Source organism: Cetorhinus maximus, chromosome 10 (genome assembly GCF_964194155.1).
Source record: "Cetorhinus maximus chromosome 10, sCetMax3.hap1.1, whole genome shotgun sequence".
In the NCBI taxonomy this organism is placed as follows: domain Eukaryota; kingdom Metazoa; phylum Chordata; class Chondrichthyes; order Lamniformes; family Cetorhinidae; genus Cetorhinus; species Cetorhinus maximus.
Window position 1 is genome coordinate 8,723,183 of NC_135888.1, and position 18,611 is coordinate 8,741,793.

At 43.5% G+C, this 18,611-nt stretch overlaps 1 protein-coding gene across 3 annotated transcripts in view; it reads left to right on the forward strand.

The window, feature by feature from the left end:
- mvb12ba (multivesicular body subunit 12Ba) overlaps positions 1–18,611 on the forward strand; it is a 169,043-nt gene that overhangs the window by 26,740 nt on the left and 123,692 nt on the right. For all 3 annotated transcript variants that reach the window (XM_078549920.1, XM_078549919.1, XM_078549921.1), the window contains exon 3: positions 13,150–13,257. In XM_078549920.1, the coding sequence (XP_078406046.1) occupies positions 13,150–13,257 (108 nt within the window). The remainder of the gene's footprint in view (positions 1–13,149; positions 13,258–18,611) is intronic.

The window sequence follows — 18,611 nt, forward strand, 5'->3', positions numbered from 1 at the left end:
CCCCCTCTCTCTCTCCCGCCCCCTTCTCTCTCTCTCTCTCTCTCTCCCCCCGCCCCCTCCTCTCTCTCTCTCTCTCCCCGCCCCCCCTTCTCTCTCTCTCTCTCCTCTCCCTGCCCTCTCTCTCTCTCTCTCTCCCCGCCCCCTCTCTCTCTCTCTCTCTCCTCCCCGCCCCTCTCTCCCTCTCTCTCTCCCCGCCCCTCTCTCTCTCCCTCTCTCTCTCCCCCGCCCCTCTCTCTCTCTCTCACTCTCTCCCCGCCCCTCTCTCTCTCTCTCTCTCTCTCTCTCTCTCTCTCTCTCTCTCTCTCTCTCCCCCGCCCCTCTCTCTCTCTCTCTCTCCCCGCCCCTCTCTCTCTCCTCTCTCCCCGCCCCTCTCTCTCTCTCTCTCTCCCCGCCCCTCTCTCTCTCTCTCTCTCCCCGCCCCTCTCTCTCTCTCTCTCTCCCCGCCCCTCTCTCTCTCTCTCTCTCCCCGCCCCTCTGTCTCTCTCTCTCTCCCCGCCCCTCTCTCTCTCTCTCTCTCCCGCCCCTCTCTCTCTCTCTCTCTCCCCGCCCCTCTCCTCTCTCTCTCTCTCCCCCGCCCCTCTCTCTCTCTCTCTCTCTCTCCCCCCCCTCTCTCTCCTCTCTCTCTCTCTCTCTCTCTCTCTCCTCGCCCCTCTCTCTCTCTCTCTCTCTCTCTCTCCCCCCGCCCCTCTCTCTCTCTCTCTCTCCCCGCCCCTCTCTGCCTGCCGCTCTGTCTCTGTTGCTGGAGGCCAAGGTTCAGCAAAGCCACAATTAAAAAGGAAATATGACGGCCTCTTCAGCTAACCTGCAGAACCAAGTGTCTCCAAACCAACTGCTAAACTGCCTAAGTCAGCTCTACCGGAATCACCCAACTTAACAGCCGCAACGTTTCGCCATCTATGTCTCATGGACAAGCCAAACGCTGATTCAAATGGCGTTTTATTTGGACTCTTAACTTCTCATTTCTGATCTGTGTGAATGTGTTTGCATTTTTATTATTTTTCTTGGGTTTTGAGTAACTAATAAACTTGCTCTTTCTTTGACTCAGGCCTGGTCCAAGCTGGCTCCTTCTAAAATAAATAAATGCATCTGCACTGGGAAAAGGTATCCACGGGGGAAGAGATCCCTTTTAAATTAACCTTGTTGCAACCAACCGAGGGGGTTGAATAAAGAAGGGGAGTCAAGCTCATTCCTCCTCACCCCTGAGCGTAACAGAATTGGGGCCCCGTTCAGGAAGTTAACAAATTGGGGACCTTGCCCGGGGACTGGTCGCAGCAAATTGGGGGCTCAGTGCCAGGGGAGCTCCCACAGACAAAACGCAAGGATTAGAGTGGGGAAGTAAATTGTTCCTTTGAAACCAATTTTAAAAATCCGCAAAAAGGGTTTCTTGGATCTGCCCTCCTGAAGTGTAAAAATGTCCACATTTGATGCCAGTGTTTTTACAGAGGGAAGTGATGTTAGTTATGAAAATTTAACAGTTCCGTCCCTTGAACAGGTTAAAAGAGCTAACGAGGCGCTTAAGATTAGAATTTCTCCCGAAAGCCTGGTATTTTAAAAGGGTGGCCAACGGCCTACAGGTGGAAATTGAGGACGATGAAACCGATAGAGTAGCAGTAGAGAGATTAAAATTTGAATAGTGGAAATTAGAATTTCAGGAAAGAGAAAAGGAAGGGCAAAGGGAGAAAGGGGGAAGGGAAAGAGAGAACGAGGAAGGACAAAGGACATCGAGAGAAAAGAGAGAATTTCAAGACAGGGAATGGGAGTTTAAGTTAAAACAGCTCGAGCTGAGGGGCAAGAATCCTACTGTGTGTCCCTTGAAGACACCACTAACTCAGACTTAAGGGTTGAGGCAACCGGTTTGCTCATTTTAATTCCTAAGTTTGATGAAGCAGAGGTGGAAGCCTCTTTTATCTCGGAAATTTTGAGTGGTTAGCGCAGCAATTAAAGTGGCCAGTCCAACATTGGTCCCTAATACTGCAGAGTAAGCTTTCAAGAGAAGTTCACGAGGTTTACTCCCTCTTGCCTGAGGAATGTGTCACTGACTGAGGCAGCAAAAAGGGCTATTTCAAATGTTTAACACTTAGTGCCAGAGGCATACTGTCAGAAATTCTGTACCTTCAGAAAATGGCCTGATCAGATGTACCTGAAATTTGAAAGGTCCAAGCAACTCGCTTTTGACCAGTGGGTGCGGGCATTTAAAACAGAAGCCACTTACAAAGACCTCCGTGAAATAATTCTCCTTGAGGAGTTTTAAAAACTCCCTACCCTTTCCAATAAGAACATACCCGGAGGAGCAGGGGAGTCTGTCACAGGAGCCAGGCAGGCAGCCAGCCACACTGGCTGATGGTTATGAGCTGATCCACAAACCTTTCTCTCAGAAAAGACCCTCCCTTAGTCACCCCCAACCAACTGGAAAGGGTAGAGTTGGAGAGGGCGTTAGGAAAACTGGGCACTCATGGGAGAGAAGGAAATGCTGGGGGCCCTCCTCAGGACAGAAAGGGTGGCGCTGAGATGAAAAGCGAGGCCAAGATGTCTGTCTTTCAGCTGCCAAAAGGTAGGGCATGTCCGGGCCAACTGCTGGAGGTTACAGGAAGAAACAGTGGGATTTATTGGAGCACATACACCCCGTACAGAGAATGTGAGTCAGTCAGAGAACATAGCAGACCAGGCCATGGAACTGATTGTGGCTGTGATTCACTGTAGATGTACTCCTGAGAGTGCAGGTGAGGTTAAACAAATAATCCCTGAGAGTTACAAGGATTTTGTATCTGAAGGAAAGGTGACCACATTTCCCCAGGGTGCAGTGAGTAAGCCGAGGGTAATACTGAGGGATACAGGGGCTAGCCAAACTCAACTGCTGGGAAAAGGCATGACCTTCCTACCAGAGAGTGCAGTAAGTGCCAAGGTGTTGGTAAAGGGGATTGAAGAAGGGTACATGCCCATCCCCTTATACAGGGTGCGTCTGGCGTGCAACCTTGTGTCAGGACCAGTGACCCTGGGAGTCGTCCCCAGTTTGCCTGTGGATGGGTTTGACCTGCTCCTCGGCAATGACCTGGCAGGATCAAAGGTAATCGCATCCCCAGTGGTCTCAGAGAAGCCAACTGAGGTCAGGGAGACAGGACAGCTGCAGGAGAAAGTGCCTGGCATCTATCTATCACGCGGTCTATCGCCAAACAGGCTCCATCAGAGGAGGCTGAAGTGGCACTGCAGACAGAAGACCCTGTGGTCTGGTTATCTGAAACATTTTTCTAGAAGACCCCAAGGAGGTAACAAATAGATCCTCCTTGGCAAGAGCCCAACAAGCTGACCCACTGTTTAAAAACTTTAGCTCGGGCTGTCCACACTGAAGCTGAGGCAAAAGCAGTCCCTGAATGCTACTACATTAAAAATGTGGTGCTAATGAGTAAATGGAGATCCCCTCACAGACCTGCAAATGAGGAGTGGACAGTGATCTACCAGGTTTGGTGTCGCCAAGGTAATGCAGGGAAATGTTATAGCTAGCTCAAGATATTCCGATGGCTGGGCACATCGGTATATGCAAAACACAAGCCTGCATCAGCCAGCATTTTTACTAGCCACACTTCCACAAGGATGTAGTCAGGTTTTGCAGAAGCTGCCACACCTGCCAGGTTGTGGGAACACACCAGCCTGCAATAAAGCTTGCACCTATGATTCCCGTGCTGACTTTTGGGGAACCATTAGGCAAGGTGTTAGTGGACTGTGTGGGGCTACTCTGTTGTGACCAACTGAGGAGTTGAATAAAGAAGGGGAGCCAGCTCATACCTCCTCACCGGGAGCGTAACAAAATTGGGGTCCCGTTTGAGAAATTGACAAATTGGGGGAACCTCTCCCTGAGACCGGCCGTAACATCATGAGGCACGTGTTTTGCTCCCTTAAGCCCAGCTCCACTAAAATGCTAACCGTCTAACTTCTCTTCCTGTCTCAGTGTTGACTGACATTTTAAGTGACTTCCTTGGATACTATTCTCCTCCCATTCAAAACCGTAGTCATCACCCTTCTTTGTGAACTGTCACCCCGTCTTCATCCTCTCTTCCTTGAGCACGTTGTTGCCTCTATCTGCGTCCGTCTTTTCTGCAACTCCATGTTTGAATCTCCAATCAATTTCCATCTGAGCTGCAGCACTGAAATGGTGCCAGTCAAAGTTGCAAATGATGTCCTCTGTGACTGACCATGATACATTATGTGATCCTTGTCCTTGTCAACCCCTCTGTGGCTTTTAATGCTGTCGACCACATTATTTGCTGTCATAAAAAAAAATTATTTATGAAGTGGATAAAAACAAAGTTCTGAGATCTTAGATCATTCACAAACAAGGACCAAACTTATGATTGCGTTAACAAGATCTTCCTCCTGCATGGGCTATTCTGTTTGCTGTTGTGTGTTCAGTTTGTATTACAGTACAGATCTCATTTTGTTTCAGATGAATGGCTATGATGGGGATTACTACTAGCTTAGCCAGCACTTTAATATTTCCAATTGTGTCATATAAGCTGCTGCTGCCTTTCTCCATAAGCAACTGTGCTAAGCAAATCCTCTTACTGACGGAGAAGTATTAAATTTGTAGACAGATGTTGCAATTTTCTAAGTGAGCTATAGTGAATTTTTTGGTTCGTGATTGCATACAAAGACAGAATTTGTAACAATTTTCTCCGTTAATGTGTTGGAAGACGTGTCATTACTGTCTGCACAAGTGTAGCAAACCAGCACGGATACAATGGGTGGAATGGCTCCTTCTGTCCTGTAACCATTCTATGATTCTAAGTGTGGTCCTGGTATTGTAAGGATAATGTCGGTACAAAGGAAGGAGGCCATTTTGAACTCAGAACATAAACCTACAGTTCACTAGTCTCAGCATCAATCTGGTTAACAAGCTTCCAAAGATACTACTTCCAACCCTGCCTAGAAGACCCAGACCCTTCTAAATGTTTTTCATTTAAAACAAAAAAAAGTGTTAGCAATTCTTGTAACTGGTCCCACAATGAGATGTCCTTCATCAGTAGATTTTGAAATCAGTTAACATTACGGTTGTCACTCAAGTGATATTCAATTCTAAGAGGTGATTCCCATAATTGCATTTGAGTCTTGCTTTAAGGAGGCTGTACTTAGTTTATATGTATGTTTTCTTTATAATATCATTATTAGTTGGGGTCCAGTGAAAGTTGCCACTAGAAGTAAAATCAATCGCTCCCTATAATAGAAGCACAGCATTGAGGTTAATCACAGAGATAAAAACAAAGAACTACTGCGGATGCTGGAAATCCAATACAAAAACAGAATTACCTGGAAAAACTCAGCAGGTCTGGCAGCATCGGCGGAGAAGAAAAGAGTTGACGTTTCGAGTCCTCATGACCCTTCAACAGAACTGAGTAAAATTAGGAGAGGGGTGAAATATAAGCTGGTTTAAGGTGGGGTGGGGGGAGAGAAGTTGGGGGGGGGGTGGTGGTTGTAGGGACAAGCAAGCAGTGATAGGAGCAGATAATCAAAAGATGTCACATTTTAAATCTATACCTGTAATGCCCTGTCAGTCTTTCCACCCCACCTCCACTAGAGCTGTACCTTTTGAGTGCCCTGCCATCCATTCTTAATTAGCACATTCTCTTAGATAATATCCCCACCTTCAACACCTCTTTGTTCCTTTGTCTGTGACATCTTTTGATTATCTGCTCCTATCACTGCTTGCTTGTCCCTACAACCACCACCCCCCCAACTTCTCTCCCCCACCTTAAACCAGTTTATATTTCACCCCTCTCCTAATTTTACTCAGTTCTGTTGAAGGGTCATGAGGACTCGAAACGTCAACTCTTTTCTTCTCTGCCGATGTTGCCAGACCTGCTGAGTGTTTCCAGGTAATTCTGTTTTTATTGAGGTTAATCTATGGCCTGTAGTTATGCCCATTGCCCCTGTCAAAAATGTATGCTCAGAATGCTTCTCACAGCCCTGGCTGTACGCTGCACACCAAGTAAAGCACTGTAATTAGGAATTTCTCCTTTTGTGCTGAAGCAAACAAATGGGGAATGTTAGCTTGGACATGGAACAGCAATAGGTTTTTATAGAGTATCTTTTAGTGCAATGACCATGCCAAGGCAGCTCATAATGGGCATAAGAGAAAAGATTGGATGATGAGCTTTGAGGGACAACTGAATACTTGGTCAAAGAAATGGCTTTTGAGAGGTTTTTAAAAGGAGGGGAGGGAAGTAATCAGGTCTGGAGTTGTAAAGGCATGACTGACAGTTTCAGCATTGGTGGAAAGGAGATGTTGGGAACGCAAGCAGTGCTGCTGAGACGGAAGTTGGCAGTTTTTGTGCTAGAGAAGGTATGCAGTCCAAAACTCATGGTTTACAGGACATCAAGGTTGTGAGCAGTTTGTTGAGGCTGAGGCAAAAGCTGAGGAGGCGGAAGCAACCTTTGACCAGGGAACAGGATTTGCAATAGTCCCTGAAGGTGCAAGCTTCAGTTGTCTTGATTTTTTTTTTGGTTGGGTTGGAACAAACTGCAATTCATCAAAACCAGATGATTGACATGTAGTCTGACACCACAGAAGCAGTTGCGAGGTAGGGAAAGGTGGTGCAAAGTTGCATTTTTGTGTCATTGTATTTTAAATGAGAGGTTTTCGAAGATCATGTTTTGGAACTGTGTCTTTAATTTACTGTGAGGTGGAGGATGAAAGAGGTCATGTGACCTGTTCTGAATTCTTCTGGATGGTTTGGTCCTTAAAGATTATAGCGTGGGGGTGCAGGTTGTTTCACTGGGAAGAAGGTGCAAGGTTTTCATACCTATGGACAATGGCAAGGCATCCGTGCAGATGATGGATGGATGATTAGTCTCCAATATCCCAGAAAGGTATCGGGAATATTAAGTTTTGTAAACGGTTATACTTCTACTATCTTGTAAGTAAATACAAGTCTTTAAGATAGCTAGTTAGCATTTCTACCTGGATACAAGGCCTATGTGATTTACATTGCCACAGAGATGGACTTTGGGAGGGGAAGAGCCCGTAGGAAGCCATTGTAGGATTGGGTTGCAAGTTTCCTTAAAGGTATCATTGAACTTCACAGACAGTGTCAGGTAAAAATCCGAGAGAGAGGAGAGATAGTGGCAGCAAGTCTCTATTGTTCATCACTCAAAGTGCGGGTGGGAGCTTGCACTTGGATTGAAGAGACCAAGGTTTGTGAGTGTTTAAACAAAGCTGGAAAATTTGCCTAGCTTTGACAATAGGGAGGGATCTCCTTGGTAACTTGCACCGTGAAAGTTAGTTCAGGGGTTAGAACTCACTTGGCTGGAAAAGGAAAAAGGAGCCAGGAATCACTTTAGATTGACTCCTGGAGGATGGACTTAAGGGACAGAGTAAAATATAACATAGCGTGAGATTTTTGGTTGTTTTAAATGTTAAAGGTTTTTTTGTAGTTTAGAGTTTAAGGTGCCTACTGAAATGGTGTTTAGTCACAGTTGCTTTTAGTTTGTGTGTTATGGTAAGAGTCTTAAATCTTGTGAACTGGAAGCAGTACAGTGGTAAAAATTTGCAATTTCTTTAAAAGGTCTGTGGAATTTGTAATTGTTTTAAAGAATGTTTGAAAATTACTTTTCAGAGTTTGCATCAATTGTAAAGGGACCAATTGTAATTTTCATGGATAATAAGAAATACTGGTCCATGTGACCTGGTGACCCTTGAGCTGGAAGCAGTACCAACATGAAAGAAGTTAAGATACAGGAGCTGTGTGGTCAGAGACAAAGAGCTGGAGTAGGGGTGCAGCCCCACAAAACTGGAGCAGAACACTTTTTTCCCCTCATTTTATTCTATACAGCTTTGTCCTTGGGCAAATGGTTAGATGGGATTGCTTAGTCTCATTGTTTTGGATTGTAAGTTAAGTATAAGGTTTTCTTTTGCCTCTGGAATTTGAATAAAGTGTAAAGGTGGATGTGTTTTTTCAAAAAAAATTGTACAAGCGCCTACCTAGTCACTTCATTCAATATATCTGAATTCAATTTTTAAAAATTCTCATTTTGCTGTGTTACTTATGGTACGCTTTTCAAATTATTGGATATCCTTTTTAATGCAAAATTGACTTTGTATTCTCAGGAGTAGACTGTCCAATTGAGCTGTGAAGAACTAGGAAATGTTACAGATTTTATACTTCTAAACTCGGGTTGTGCTAGACTAGAGAACCCAATTACCCAATGCCCGGATGAAGTAATGGTGGTTGCAGGTCTGTCACTGATGATGATAGAAATTGAACTGTTTAAAGCGATTAGAAATATTGCATAGCGTTTAAAGCATCCTGTTCTCCCTAAAGAAGCATCTTGATATTTGATTTTTTTTTTACTTTTAATGGCAGAAGTACAGAGTATGTAACTGTATTGCAAATCAATACAAAGTGTCTCTTTTGAGGCTCACAGCAAAGGTAAGCCACCTTCAAAATGAAAGAAATAATGAAGAGTCCAGTATGCTAGATAACATTTGAAAACTGCCTTTGCTGCAATTTTGTATGTCAGTGCATGAAAAAGATATCCGTGACCTGGTTTCAAAAGCACTGTTAGGTTTGTATTGTGTATTCGGTGCTTGCTTCATGTTACTGTGCATCAGCAGGTAGTGAATTTCATTAGTGTGATTGTCGAACTATTGCTTTGACAGTTTCTCTCAAAAATATGTATGTCATGTTAGGTGATTTGTGAAAAAGGCCAATATGTCTGTATGCTTTGGGTATCAGTAGTCTCAACTGGTAGAGTAGAGGTTCCCAAACTTATTCTGTACTCCCTTCCAGATCTACCAGTCTTCCACCTACCCCTACCAGCATACAAGTTTAATATTTTAACCTCTTTAATGCCCACGCATTGTGTAAAATGCACAAATTATAATACATTTGAAACAATGCCTTGGCAGTACTACTTGTGTTAGGAAATAGAGATAGATTAAGCAAGTTATATTGGTATTTGTAGGTGTTGGGAATGAGTTCTAGCTTTAAAGTTTAAGTTTGATTTGTATTTCTGTGTCTGTTTGTTAAGAAAAGGTCAAGTTGAGTTTTAGTTTCACTTTAAAGGTGCCTGCATTGCTAATGAGAGTTTACGACTGCAAGAGAAGTTAAGTGTAAACAGAGGAGAAAAAAACTGGGTTGTTGCGCAGCAACGGGGGTCCATAGAGGCAGGTCCCTCCCACAGAAGAAAGTAGGCACAGCACTTTTGATTTGGAAGGTGTTTGAGTCAAGTTGGTTTTGAAGACAGCTGCCAAGCAGAAGCAGCCTAGATGGGGCAGATAGCCAGTCCCAAGCTAAAGTTGGTTGAAAGTAACTGCCAGAGAGAGAGACTGGAGTAAAAGAGACAGATATCCAGTCCCAAGCTAAAGAAGAAAGTCCCCAAGAATCCAGGGGATTGGAACAGGAGAAAGTCGCAAGCAGACCTTCTAGTCAATGACAGGAACCTGGAAAAAGCCCTGTTAAATGAAGTTAAGAGTGAGGAACAGAGAAAGGCTTAAAGCTCTCAGCTGCATGAAGCAGGTCAAAGTGATATAAAGGCTTGTGAGAAGTCAGAAGGTCCAAAGAGGCAACTGTAGGTCTGTAACTCTTTGCTATGGGCATGTGAAGCAGTGGCGTACTGTTGACAGCTGAGTCGGTGAGAGAGTGCGTGGAAGAAAGCTTGAACGCATGTGGTGACCCAGGGGAGAGGAACATCGAAAGGAGAATTCAAAACCCTGGAGGCAAACCCTTGCAGAAGGCGTCTGAGAGAAAGTGTCAGTTTGGGAGAAGATTCCAAAGTGAGTCCTTGGAGAGTGGAGATTGGAAACCCTCGTGTGAAAGACGGAGTTTGGTGACACTGGTTTGCTCACGGTGTGACAAACATCTGGGGGAGTTGATGAGAGATCCATAGCATCTGGTTGAGGTGGTATTTGTCACTTGGTTTCAGAGGCTGGTGTATCTGACCACAGGTTGCCTATTGGTTTACATGGACTGTGTACATACTGTGGACATTAGAGTATCAGATAGGTTTTGTAACTTGCATTGCCCTTACAAATCTGTATATATCTGTAAAGATATGGTTGTGAGTGAAGAAGTATTGTTATATAGTTCATCTCTTCTTGTTAAATAAATGTTTTGTTCTTTTGTTAAAAGTTCATTAGCTGACTCTGGTGACTCTGTTCAGTAGCCACTCTCCACGTATCTAAACAAACAAATAAAAGTTAGGATCTATCGAGCTGGGTTCCACCCTGGGATCAGGCTTTTCCATGGGTAACCTCAGCTGGGGATCATAACATCATTGACCTACCTTGGCCCCTGTCCCATAACATGTTACATTTAAACTACTCATTCTTAACAAATTCCCTTCATAGCCTTGCTACACGGCATCGCATCAGTATCCTGCAACTTACACTAGCTTCTGTGGCATCCTTCAGTTCTCTGATTTTGACTTTTTTTAATCTCACCACTTGGGGATCCTTTGGGGCATTAGTTTCACTCCTCCTCTGATCTCCTCCGCATGTCCACCGATGCCTGCTACTTTAAAAGTCTTCTCGGAACCCATTTTTTTTGGCTTGACTTCGGTCACTGCTGCCCCCCTCCTTACTAGTCTCTCCCTTGATAATTTATATCCTTTTCCCAGCCAACGTTCATTTGTGAAATCTCTTGGGATGTTTTGCTTTACATTAAAGGTGCTACATGAAAGCAAGCTTTTGCTTGTTTTAACTACTCAGGCTATTGTGTTGGACCTGCACGCAAATCAGTGGAACTTTATTCATCAAGACAATACCCCTTTAAATGTTGGTATCATCATACACACACTTATGTAAAATATAAATGATATATTTTGTAAATGGAGTGTTAAATGATGTATAGCCTTTCTGATTCTGTGATATCAGGTGTTAGATTTTTTTCAAAAATGCTGGGTAAACTCTGAATTTCATCCCCAAATGGGTGAAGTTTTCAGCCATTCCTGGTCCACACCACATTTTGCTGGGAACTGATTACCCTCACCGGCTCTGCCTAGCTCTTTACACTGCTCAGCGTCAGCAGGATCCTGCAGGAACAAGGCTCCTGTTGAAGTGCAGAGACTCCCCACTGTGGTGAATGACTTACTCCTGCTTCCCCGGAGAAGCCAGCCTAGAGACACACACAGTCTCCTGGAGCTCATGGTCGATGGTTGAGGTCAGTGGGCTGGAGCACTTGATCCCCTGCTCCTCCAGACCCCACTAGCCCATCTCCAGCTCGGAGTCCTGTGCTCTCCGGAAACCGCTGGCTGTCATTGAGTTGTCTTGTTCCTCCAGGCAAAAGGCCAGTTAAGTGCAGATGATTGTTTCCTCCTTCCGGGTGGTTAATTGCTCTAGGTCACCCTGCTGGCTCCAATTAGTTTGGAAAAGGACGTGTCCTCCATGGAGATCTCTGAACTATGTTAGGAAGCTCGAAAGAGCAGGATGAAGGGTCCCTGGCAGCCAACTAGCACAGAGACCGGTCTCCCAGGGCAAGGCCAGCAGCCTATCTTTTGGCTACGTGGCACACCCTTCCTTTGGGGAAAAGTACAATAGGCAGAGCAAACATTTGGCAGGAAGCATCCTAACTTTTTGTTTTTTTTGCATGCACGTGCACACATGCAAGGAAAATCAATGAATTTTTAAAAATATCTCCAGTAGACCTTAAATCCACCATTAGACAACTTCTATGTAGCTCCCCCACCCTAAGAGATGTCTTGTGTACCCTTGAGGGTACAAGCACCAGAGCTTGGGAGCCCCTGAGGGTGTGTGGAAGTAAGCTGTTTTCAGAGTGCAGTAGTACATAAACACCGTTAAAGTGCTTGCCTACGAGATAATAAATTGCTCTCCACAGTTTGTGTGACAGATTCACAATGCTGAGGAATACTTTTTGTGAGATTTACTTATTCGTATTGCAAGTGTCAAAACTCCACTTACTGTGAGCTTAATAGTAACTATCAGTGAAGTGAACCTACAGTCGAGGTAGTTAGAGAAGACTTTGAAACCAGTTTGTTGGACAGTTGAGCTGCATAGCACGCCATTATTTTTAATTATATAGATTAACTGAGGAAAAATTGGCTAAGCTGGTGTTGTTGCTTCCTTGGGAACAGAGAAGGCTGAGGGGCAATTTAATTGAGGTGTATACAAATTGAGGGCCTGGATAGACTGGATGGGAAGGACTTATTGCCATTAGCAGAGAGTTCAGTAACCGGGGGCATAGCTTTAAAGTAATTGGTAGAAGGATTAGAAAGGAGTTTTGAGTTTTTTTTCATCCAGAGGTTGATGGGGTTCTGCCTGAATGTGTGGTAAAGAGGGAAACGCTCATTGCTTTAAAAAAAATGCTTGGATGTGCACTTGAAATACTAACCTAGAGGACTACTGGCCAGGAGCTGGGAAATGGGATTAGGCTGGATAGCTCTTTTGCAGCCAGCACAGACACGATGGGCTGAATAGCCTCCTCTTGTGCCATAAAATTTCTATGTTTCTTTGTTTCTGTAAATGCAAATAATTCCACTGTGTATATTAACTAATGACTATTCGCTAACTCTAGATTTTAAATCGAATGAAGCACTTTATTTCCAGAATAGAGAGATTGCATATTATAGCTGCATTTTAGTAGTGGTCAGTGTTAATTGCACGGTAACTATAAATTCAGATTTCCCATTTTACAGCTGCTCCATTTAGAAATGAAAAGTCTGATGTGTGTAAATTGAAACTACCATTGTCAATTGTGTAAACTGTGCTTTAGAGGCTGGCAACTAACAATAGTCAGAGGCAAAAACCATTTTTTAGCACATCTCGTTATTTTCTCCTGTGTTGTTTCATAAGTTGTCAACATAACACAATATAAGCATTCCCTGACATGGCTTGAATTTTAAGTATATGATAATGTTTCTTTTTCTACTATTGCCCAACACCATCCATCCTGCTTGTCCACAAAATGCTTTAAAACTTGCAGATTTCTTATCAAAACCATTTGCAATGTACCTTTAGCCGGTGGTATCCTTGGAGACTATTTTAGAAGCATTTTTGTAAATACTTTTGTACAGTACCTGGTGGATTGATCTGATGAGACGCTGCACTAGTACAGTCAGTGTTAATTAGGGAAAATAGCAAAACTCACTGTACATAAATTAGCTTTATTCCACCTCACATTTGCACATGCTGTCTTGTTTTCACAGATTTCGCAAACGGCAGATGGTTTGGATGCTGACCTCTGGAAGGACGGCTTATTTAAATCCAAGGTCACTAGATATCTCTGTTTTACGAGATCATTTTCTAAGGAGAATGTAAGTTCAAATCAATGACCTCGTGCTTGTGTTTTTATAGTAATCAGTTTTGCTTTTGAAAAATGGAAGCCTGTATAAATGTATTAGAGTACGTTTCAGTAACCAATTTAGGAGCACTTATTGCAAATATAGTGGTTTCAATATGATGGTAGAATTCCTTGTAATACTTCGTTAAATCCAATTTATTAGAATGAGGGTCAAAATATGAAATCACTGTTTAACTGAATTTGCTTTGCAAGTTATAGCTCATGTACGTTTATTGGTGTAGCTGCAAATTTGAGTAGGTAAAACTATGCTGTAGAATTTCTTTCTATCTATCATTTGTATATTGAAATGGAAGAGCAAAGAGGTTTTGTGTTCTCGGTTTGGTACAGCAATTCTTCCATAATAGTCACAGCATGGGTACAAAGTAGAGATGGATATGAGGATTTTGAATGTCTTTTGTGAACTTACTAGCACCAGACTACCAGGCAGTATAAATAGACGCCTCAAAAAAAATCATTGCCCGTTTGTTGGGGAGTGCCTAAAGGGGAATTCTTAAAATTGGAGCAGGGTAGTAAAGCTTGATTTAACAGACATCTGTAACACTGTGGTAACATAAAAGGTTATAAAAAGTAGTAAATCTAAGTAGAGGGGCTTCCTCTCTTTGAACTATTTACTGCTCATCTGAAAGGCTGGACAGTGAGTTTGCTGTCAGGCCTTAGCAACTGCTTTTCTGGAGAAAGATGATATTGACTAGCCCTCCGATTTCTTTACTCTCTTTACAACGTTCCTGTTTCCCTGGGGGAAGTGCCTAGCCTCTCATCATGGCTCAGATTGGGATCTTGTAGCTTTGAGAAATGTGGGAGTAAGCCTGTGTTGTATGACCTAGAGGCAAGGCATGTTGGAGCTGGTGCAGTATGTTGCTCTAATGACTGCCTTAACTTCAAACCACATACACAATAACCCAACTCTGTGCAGTGAAAAGCTATGAAATTGGAGTGAATGTCAAAGCCTGCCCTGTTGTCTCGATGTACAACGGCATCGATTGTTTTCTTTTAAATGATAAATTCTGAGAAGGGCAATTGTGAGAACAAGATAAGTTCTTGGCTGATAGACTGCAACTCCAATGAAAATTCAATATGGAACATTCTCCTTGTATGCAAAGAGTAATTATCATTATTTTTATTGGTGCTTCCTGATCACGCACACCAGAACAAGTTGGAAAACAAACCGTTGTCACATGGTTCATGTTAACTTGAAAATTGTGGTATGCAGTGTACTTAGTCCTATAATCCATTCCACGTGTCTCACTGTATTGCACTGAAGAATATTTACCTTTTTTTTATTAAACAATTTAAACCAAGTTTTAAATACCTAAAATCCAAATGAACCTATAATAATAAATTGGAATTTTTGTTTGTCTGTCTGGACTATTGGCCATTTGAATGGATTGGTCAGTTTAAGAGATCTGCCTGTTGGGTTTATTTGGTGGGCGGTGCCTGGGTATACGCGGTACCTGAATAACACAGTAAAGTTTTACAGTATCTAATTAATTAACTGTTCTCCCTCAGACCAGAGCATGAGATTTTCAAAACAACCTCACCAAATATTAAGCACTCCGCAAGAGCCTTGGGGGGGGCATGGGGTGGAGCAGAAGGGAGGGGAACGGGAAATGGCATGGGAGGGGGAGTGGGGTTTGACTGGATGAGTGGGAAGAAGAGGGGGGACAGTATGTGGGGGTTGGCATGAGGGGGTTCTGGGGTAGGTATGGAAAGGAGAATGCATGAGAGATATTGAATGGTAAATGGTGATGGCATGGGTGGGATGGAATGGTAAATGGTGATGGCATAGGAAGAAGGCTTGGGATGAGGATGATAGAGAGATGAAAGAAGTGAGATGAGTGTAGCATGAGAGGGTTGGCATGGGATTGGGGGATGGGGGAAGGATGAGATAGGAAAAATGGATGGGATGGGGATGATATGAAAGAAGAAAGGAGTGTTGGGTATGACATGGGAAGGATGGAATAGCATGGGATGGGGATTTAAATAAATAATGTTGCGGTAAAGGCACTAATTGCATTGCAAATGTTTTGCCTCTGCTAGTTTAAATATATTTTGAGGCATTCACATGCAAGTTCTGCATTAATTTGCATTTAAAGAGTTAAGTTCTTATTCCAAGTTTCCATCTGGTATATGCTCACTATCGTTATCTGTTAAATTTTTACGGTGTAAGTAATTATGAAGATGTGGGTGCTTGAGACCGTGGCATTTTATTAGAATTAAAGTTGAGTTTCCAACCCTTTATCATCCACAAACTCTGTCTACTTTCACTTCTCGAATGTTGCCTGTCTCTGCTATTACATCTGCTCATTTGCTGCTGGAGCCTTCATCAACGCCTTTGTCATCTTCAGACTTAACCAGTGTTCTCTTGGCTCCTCGTTTTCCATTTTCTATAAGCATCAGGTCATTGAATACCCTGTTTTCTGTAACCTATCCCTCGCCAAGTTCTGCTTTACTCATCACCCCTGTTCTTCCTGACCTGCAGTGGCTCATGGATCTCCAAAACCTTCTCCCGTTTAAAATTTTCCTCCCCTGAGTAAATCTATTCTTGGCTTCACCTATCCCCTTCTCTGTAGACTCCATCATCCATGCAAACCCCTCCCCACCTCTTCCAACACCCCAAAAACTATTCATTTCTCTGATTCTGGTCTTTTGTAGGTTCCTTCCTCTGCCCACAATCATCTTCAGCTGCCTAAGCGCCACCCTCTCAAATTTCCCAAAACCTCACTGTTTCTTCACCTCCTTCCCGTCACTTCTTCCAAGCTTTTGATGACTTACCATTATATCTGCCTCTGCGAAGTGGCCTGGGATTTACTTTTAAAGGACTGTATAGATTCAAACTCTGTTGAAGAAGGACATCACTTTCAGGTTCATAAAACTCATTCAGTTCTTAATATCCTTTGTTAACTGCTTTTAAACTGCTCAACCAGATAATGATTATGATTAGCTTGTATTATAAATTATTGTTTGAAGATTGAAATATGAGTGCTTAATTTAGGGTACCATTCCTACAGTAGCCACCAGTGTACTTGACTTGGAGTGGAAGCTTCTCTTGAATCAATGGGTTTTTAACCTCATTTTCCCTAAAGGTATAATGAGGCCACAAATCTGTTTAAATGATACCTTGAACAAACTGAGCAACAAAAATGCCAGACCTGATACTTGACTAGATACATCTACAGGTCAATAGTTGTTAGTGGTATGACCTTTATTTAACCTTTTAGATGGCTTCGGCCTTTTCCCAAAGATAGACTTCACACCTTACTGGAACATTTAAGCATCTCTAACATCAGCAGGCCTTCTTCAACAGCATACCTCTCCAACGCCATTTAAAAGTGTTTTAATGTCTTTTCGCAGTTATGTTGACTTACATATTATTGACAAACCTATTTTAGTCAGAACCACACAAATGCTTTTGTTTTTCTGGTTTTATAATAAAAGTGCAGTTAATACTCTGCACAGGCTTGATAAGCAACTACCCACATTTTCAAATATGCCACAGGGCAAAGCCTGCAGTAGCACTGAAGAATAGCACAAGGATACAAAACCAAACCATTATTTATCATTTGTGTAAAAACAGTAGGTTACATTTCTGTTGGTTACAAAAAAGTGATTGAGGGTGGAATAAAGAAGTTGGACCTTGACCAGGAGAGTTGAAGAACTAAGTTGCTGGAGCAAAAGCATGAGTGATGAAACTGTTCATAACACGGCTCTAAAAAGGAGATGACAAGGTGCGGAGGAATTTAGGAAGATTTTTGACCGAAAGAGCAGCCCCCAATGTTGGGACAGATGTAAGAAGTAAACCAGTGCCTGTGTGCTGCTTCAAGAGTTTGCTAACGTCTCATGACACGTGACCTTGGAGGGTGTTTGAAAGCAAGGACAGTGTGCCAAACACACACAGTTGACGGAGCTTGGCAGGGGCAGAGAGTGATGAGAGTGAGTATGTAGACCACGGTGTTTTGTGTGGAGGACGGAAAGTGTTGAAGAGTGGGGAAAAACTGATGAAGATGTGGATTAACATTTTGGCAGCCAGGTTTAGCCAGCTTGATTTAACCTATACGTTTCCAAAGGCTCACTAAGTCTCTCTCTAGTTATCAGTTCTAAGGGGAGAGTTTTAAAGCCACTAGATTGCCGACAGGGCTCAGCTGGTTTCAGTTGGCTACTAACTCACCCGTCACAGTATGGGACAATGATTGTTTTAACCACTGCGCCTTATGGGGGCCTTTCCCGGAGGTGCCATTGTGAAGATGGCGGAGGCGGCGCGACGGTTGGTGCCGAAAGTGGTGACCAGCGGCCCCAAGCTCGCCCTGGCTGCTGCTAATTACCCTGAACCGCGATTGGCTACCTTCTGGCAATATGCTCGGGTGGAGCTGACTCCTCCAACTCCTGGAGAAATCCCAGTGGCTGTTGGAAGCTTCAAGGGCCTTGTGGCATCTTTTAAGATGGGAGTTACAACCAAATAACTGTAAAGGACGCCCTGAGGAACATGCTTATGGCCACGGAAATTGTGATGTGGTTTTACATGGCGAGGTCATTGGCCGAAGTCGCCTGTTTGGATATAAGTGTCTGAACTCTACCCTGTGTTGGACCAGAATTCCATTGTAAATGAATGAATAATATTTCAAATCAAATAAAGCCATTATTAGGACTTTTAAAAAATAATTAACGTGCTGCCTGCCAGTCCCTGGAAAATTGGGTGGCTCTTGGACATCCGGTCATATTTGCAAAGGCGTGGGGAATGAGGTTCAGAGGGTCTTGTGGGGTGGGGTGGGGGGGGGTGGTGGAGGGAGAGCACTGGGAGTGTGGGGCAGGGAAAGCTTAAATTTTCCTGTGGGATTTGAAGGATTTGTGGCCCCAGAAGGGAAAGTTTAAAAAAAAAAATAATCTTGCAGTTTCTACTTCCATATCATCTTCACGGCTCCCTGCTCAGGCTGAAGATTAAAATCACCGTCTGGGCCCACTTGTGTCATTGAACCCTGATTAGCACATGTGAAGTAGCACATTGTCAACTTGTGCAGGTGCCTAGCTGCCTGTCTTGAAGCACCTGTTAAAGTCTGAAGTGGTGTCTTTCTAGCGGATAAATGATCTGGGGCATTTTAACTGCCCACCTGCCCGGCTTCCATCTAGCAGGTAGATTTGAAATTCCATTCTGCCCCTACCCTCGCATCCCCAAGCATTTGCACACACTTGATGTTCCACCTAGTTATTCTATACTGCTTGGTTTATGCTTCTTTTTCTATGATCTTGGTCCATTTGCTGGTGAAACCTTCATTGGTGCCTGGTATCTTAGGACTTGAGTTGTTGTCCACCCTC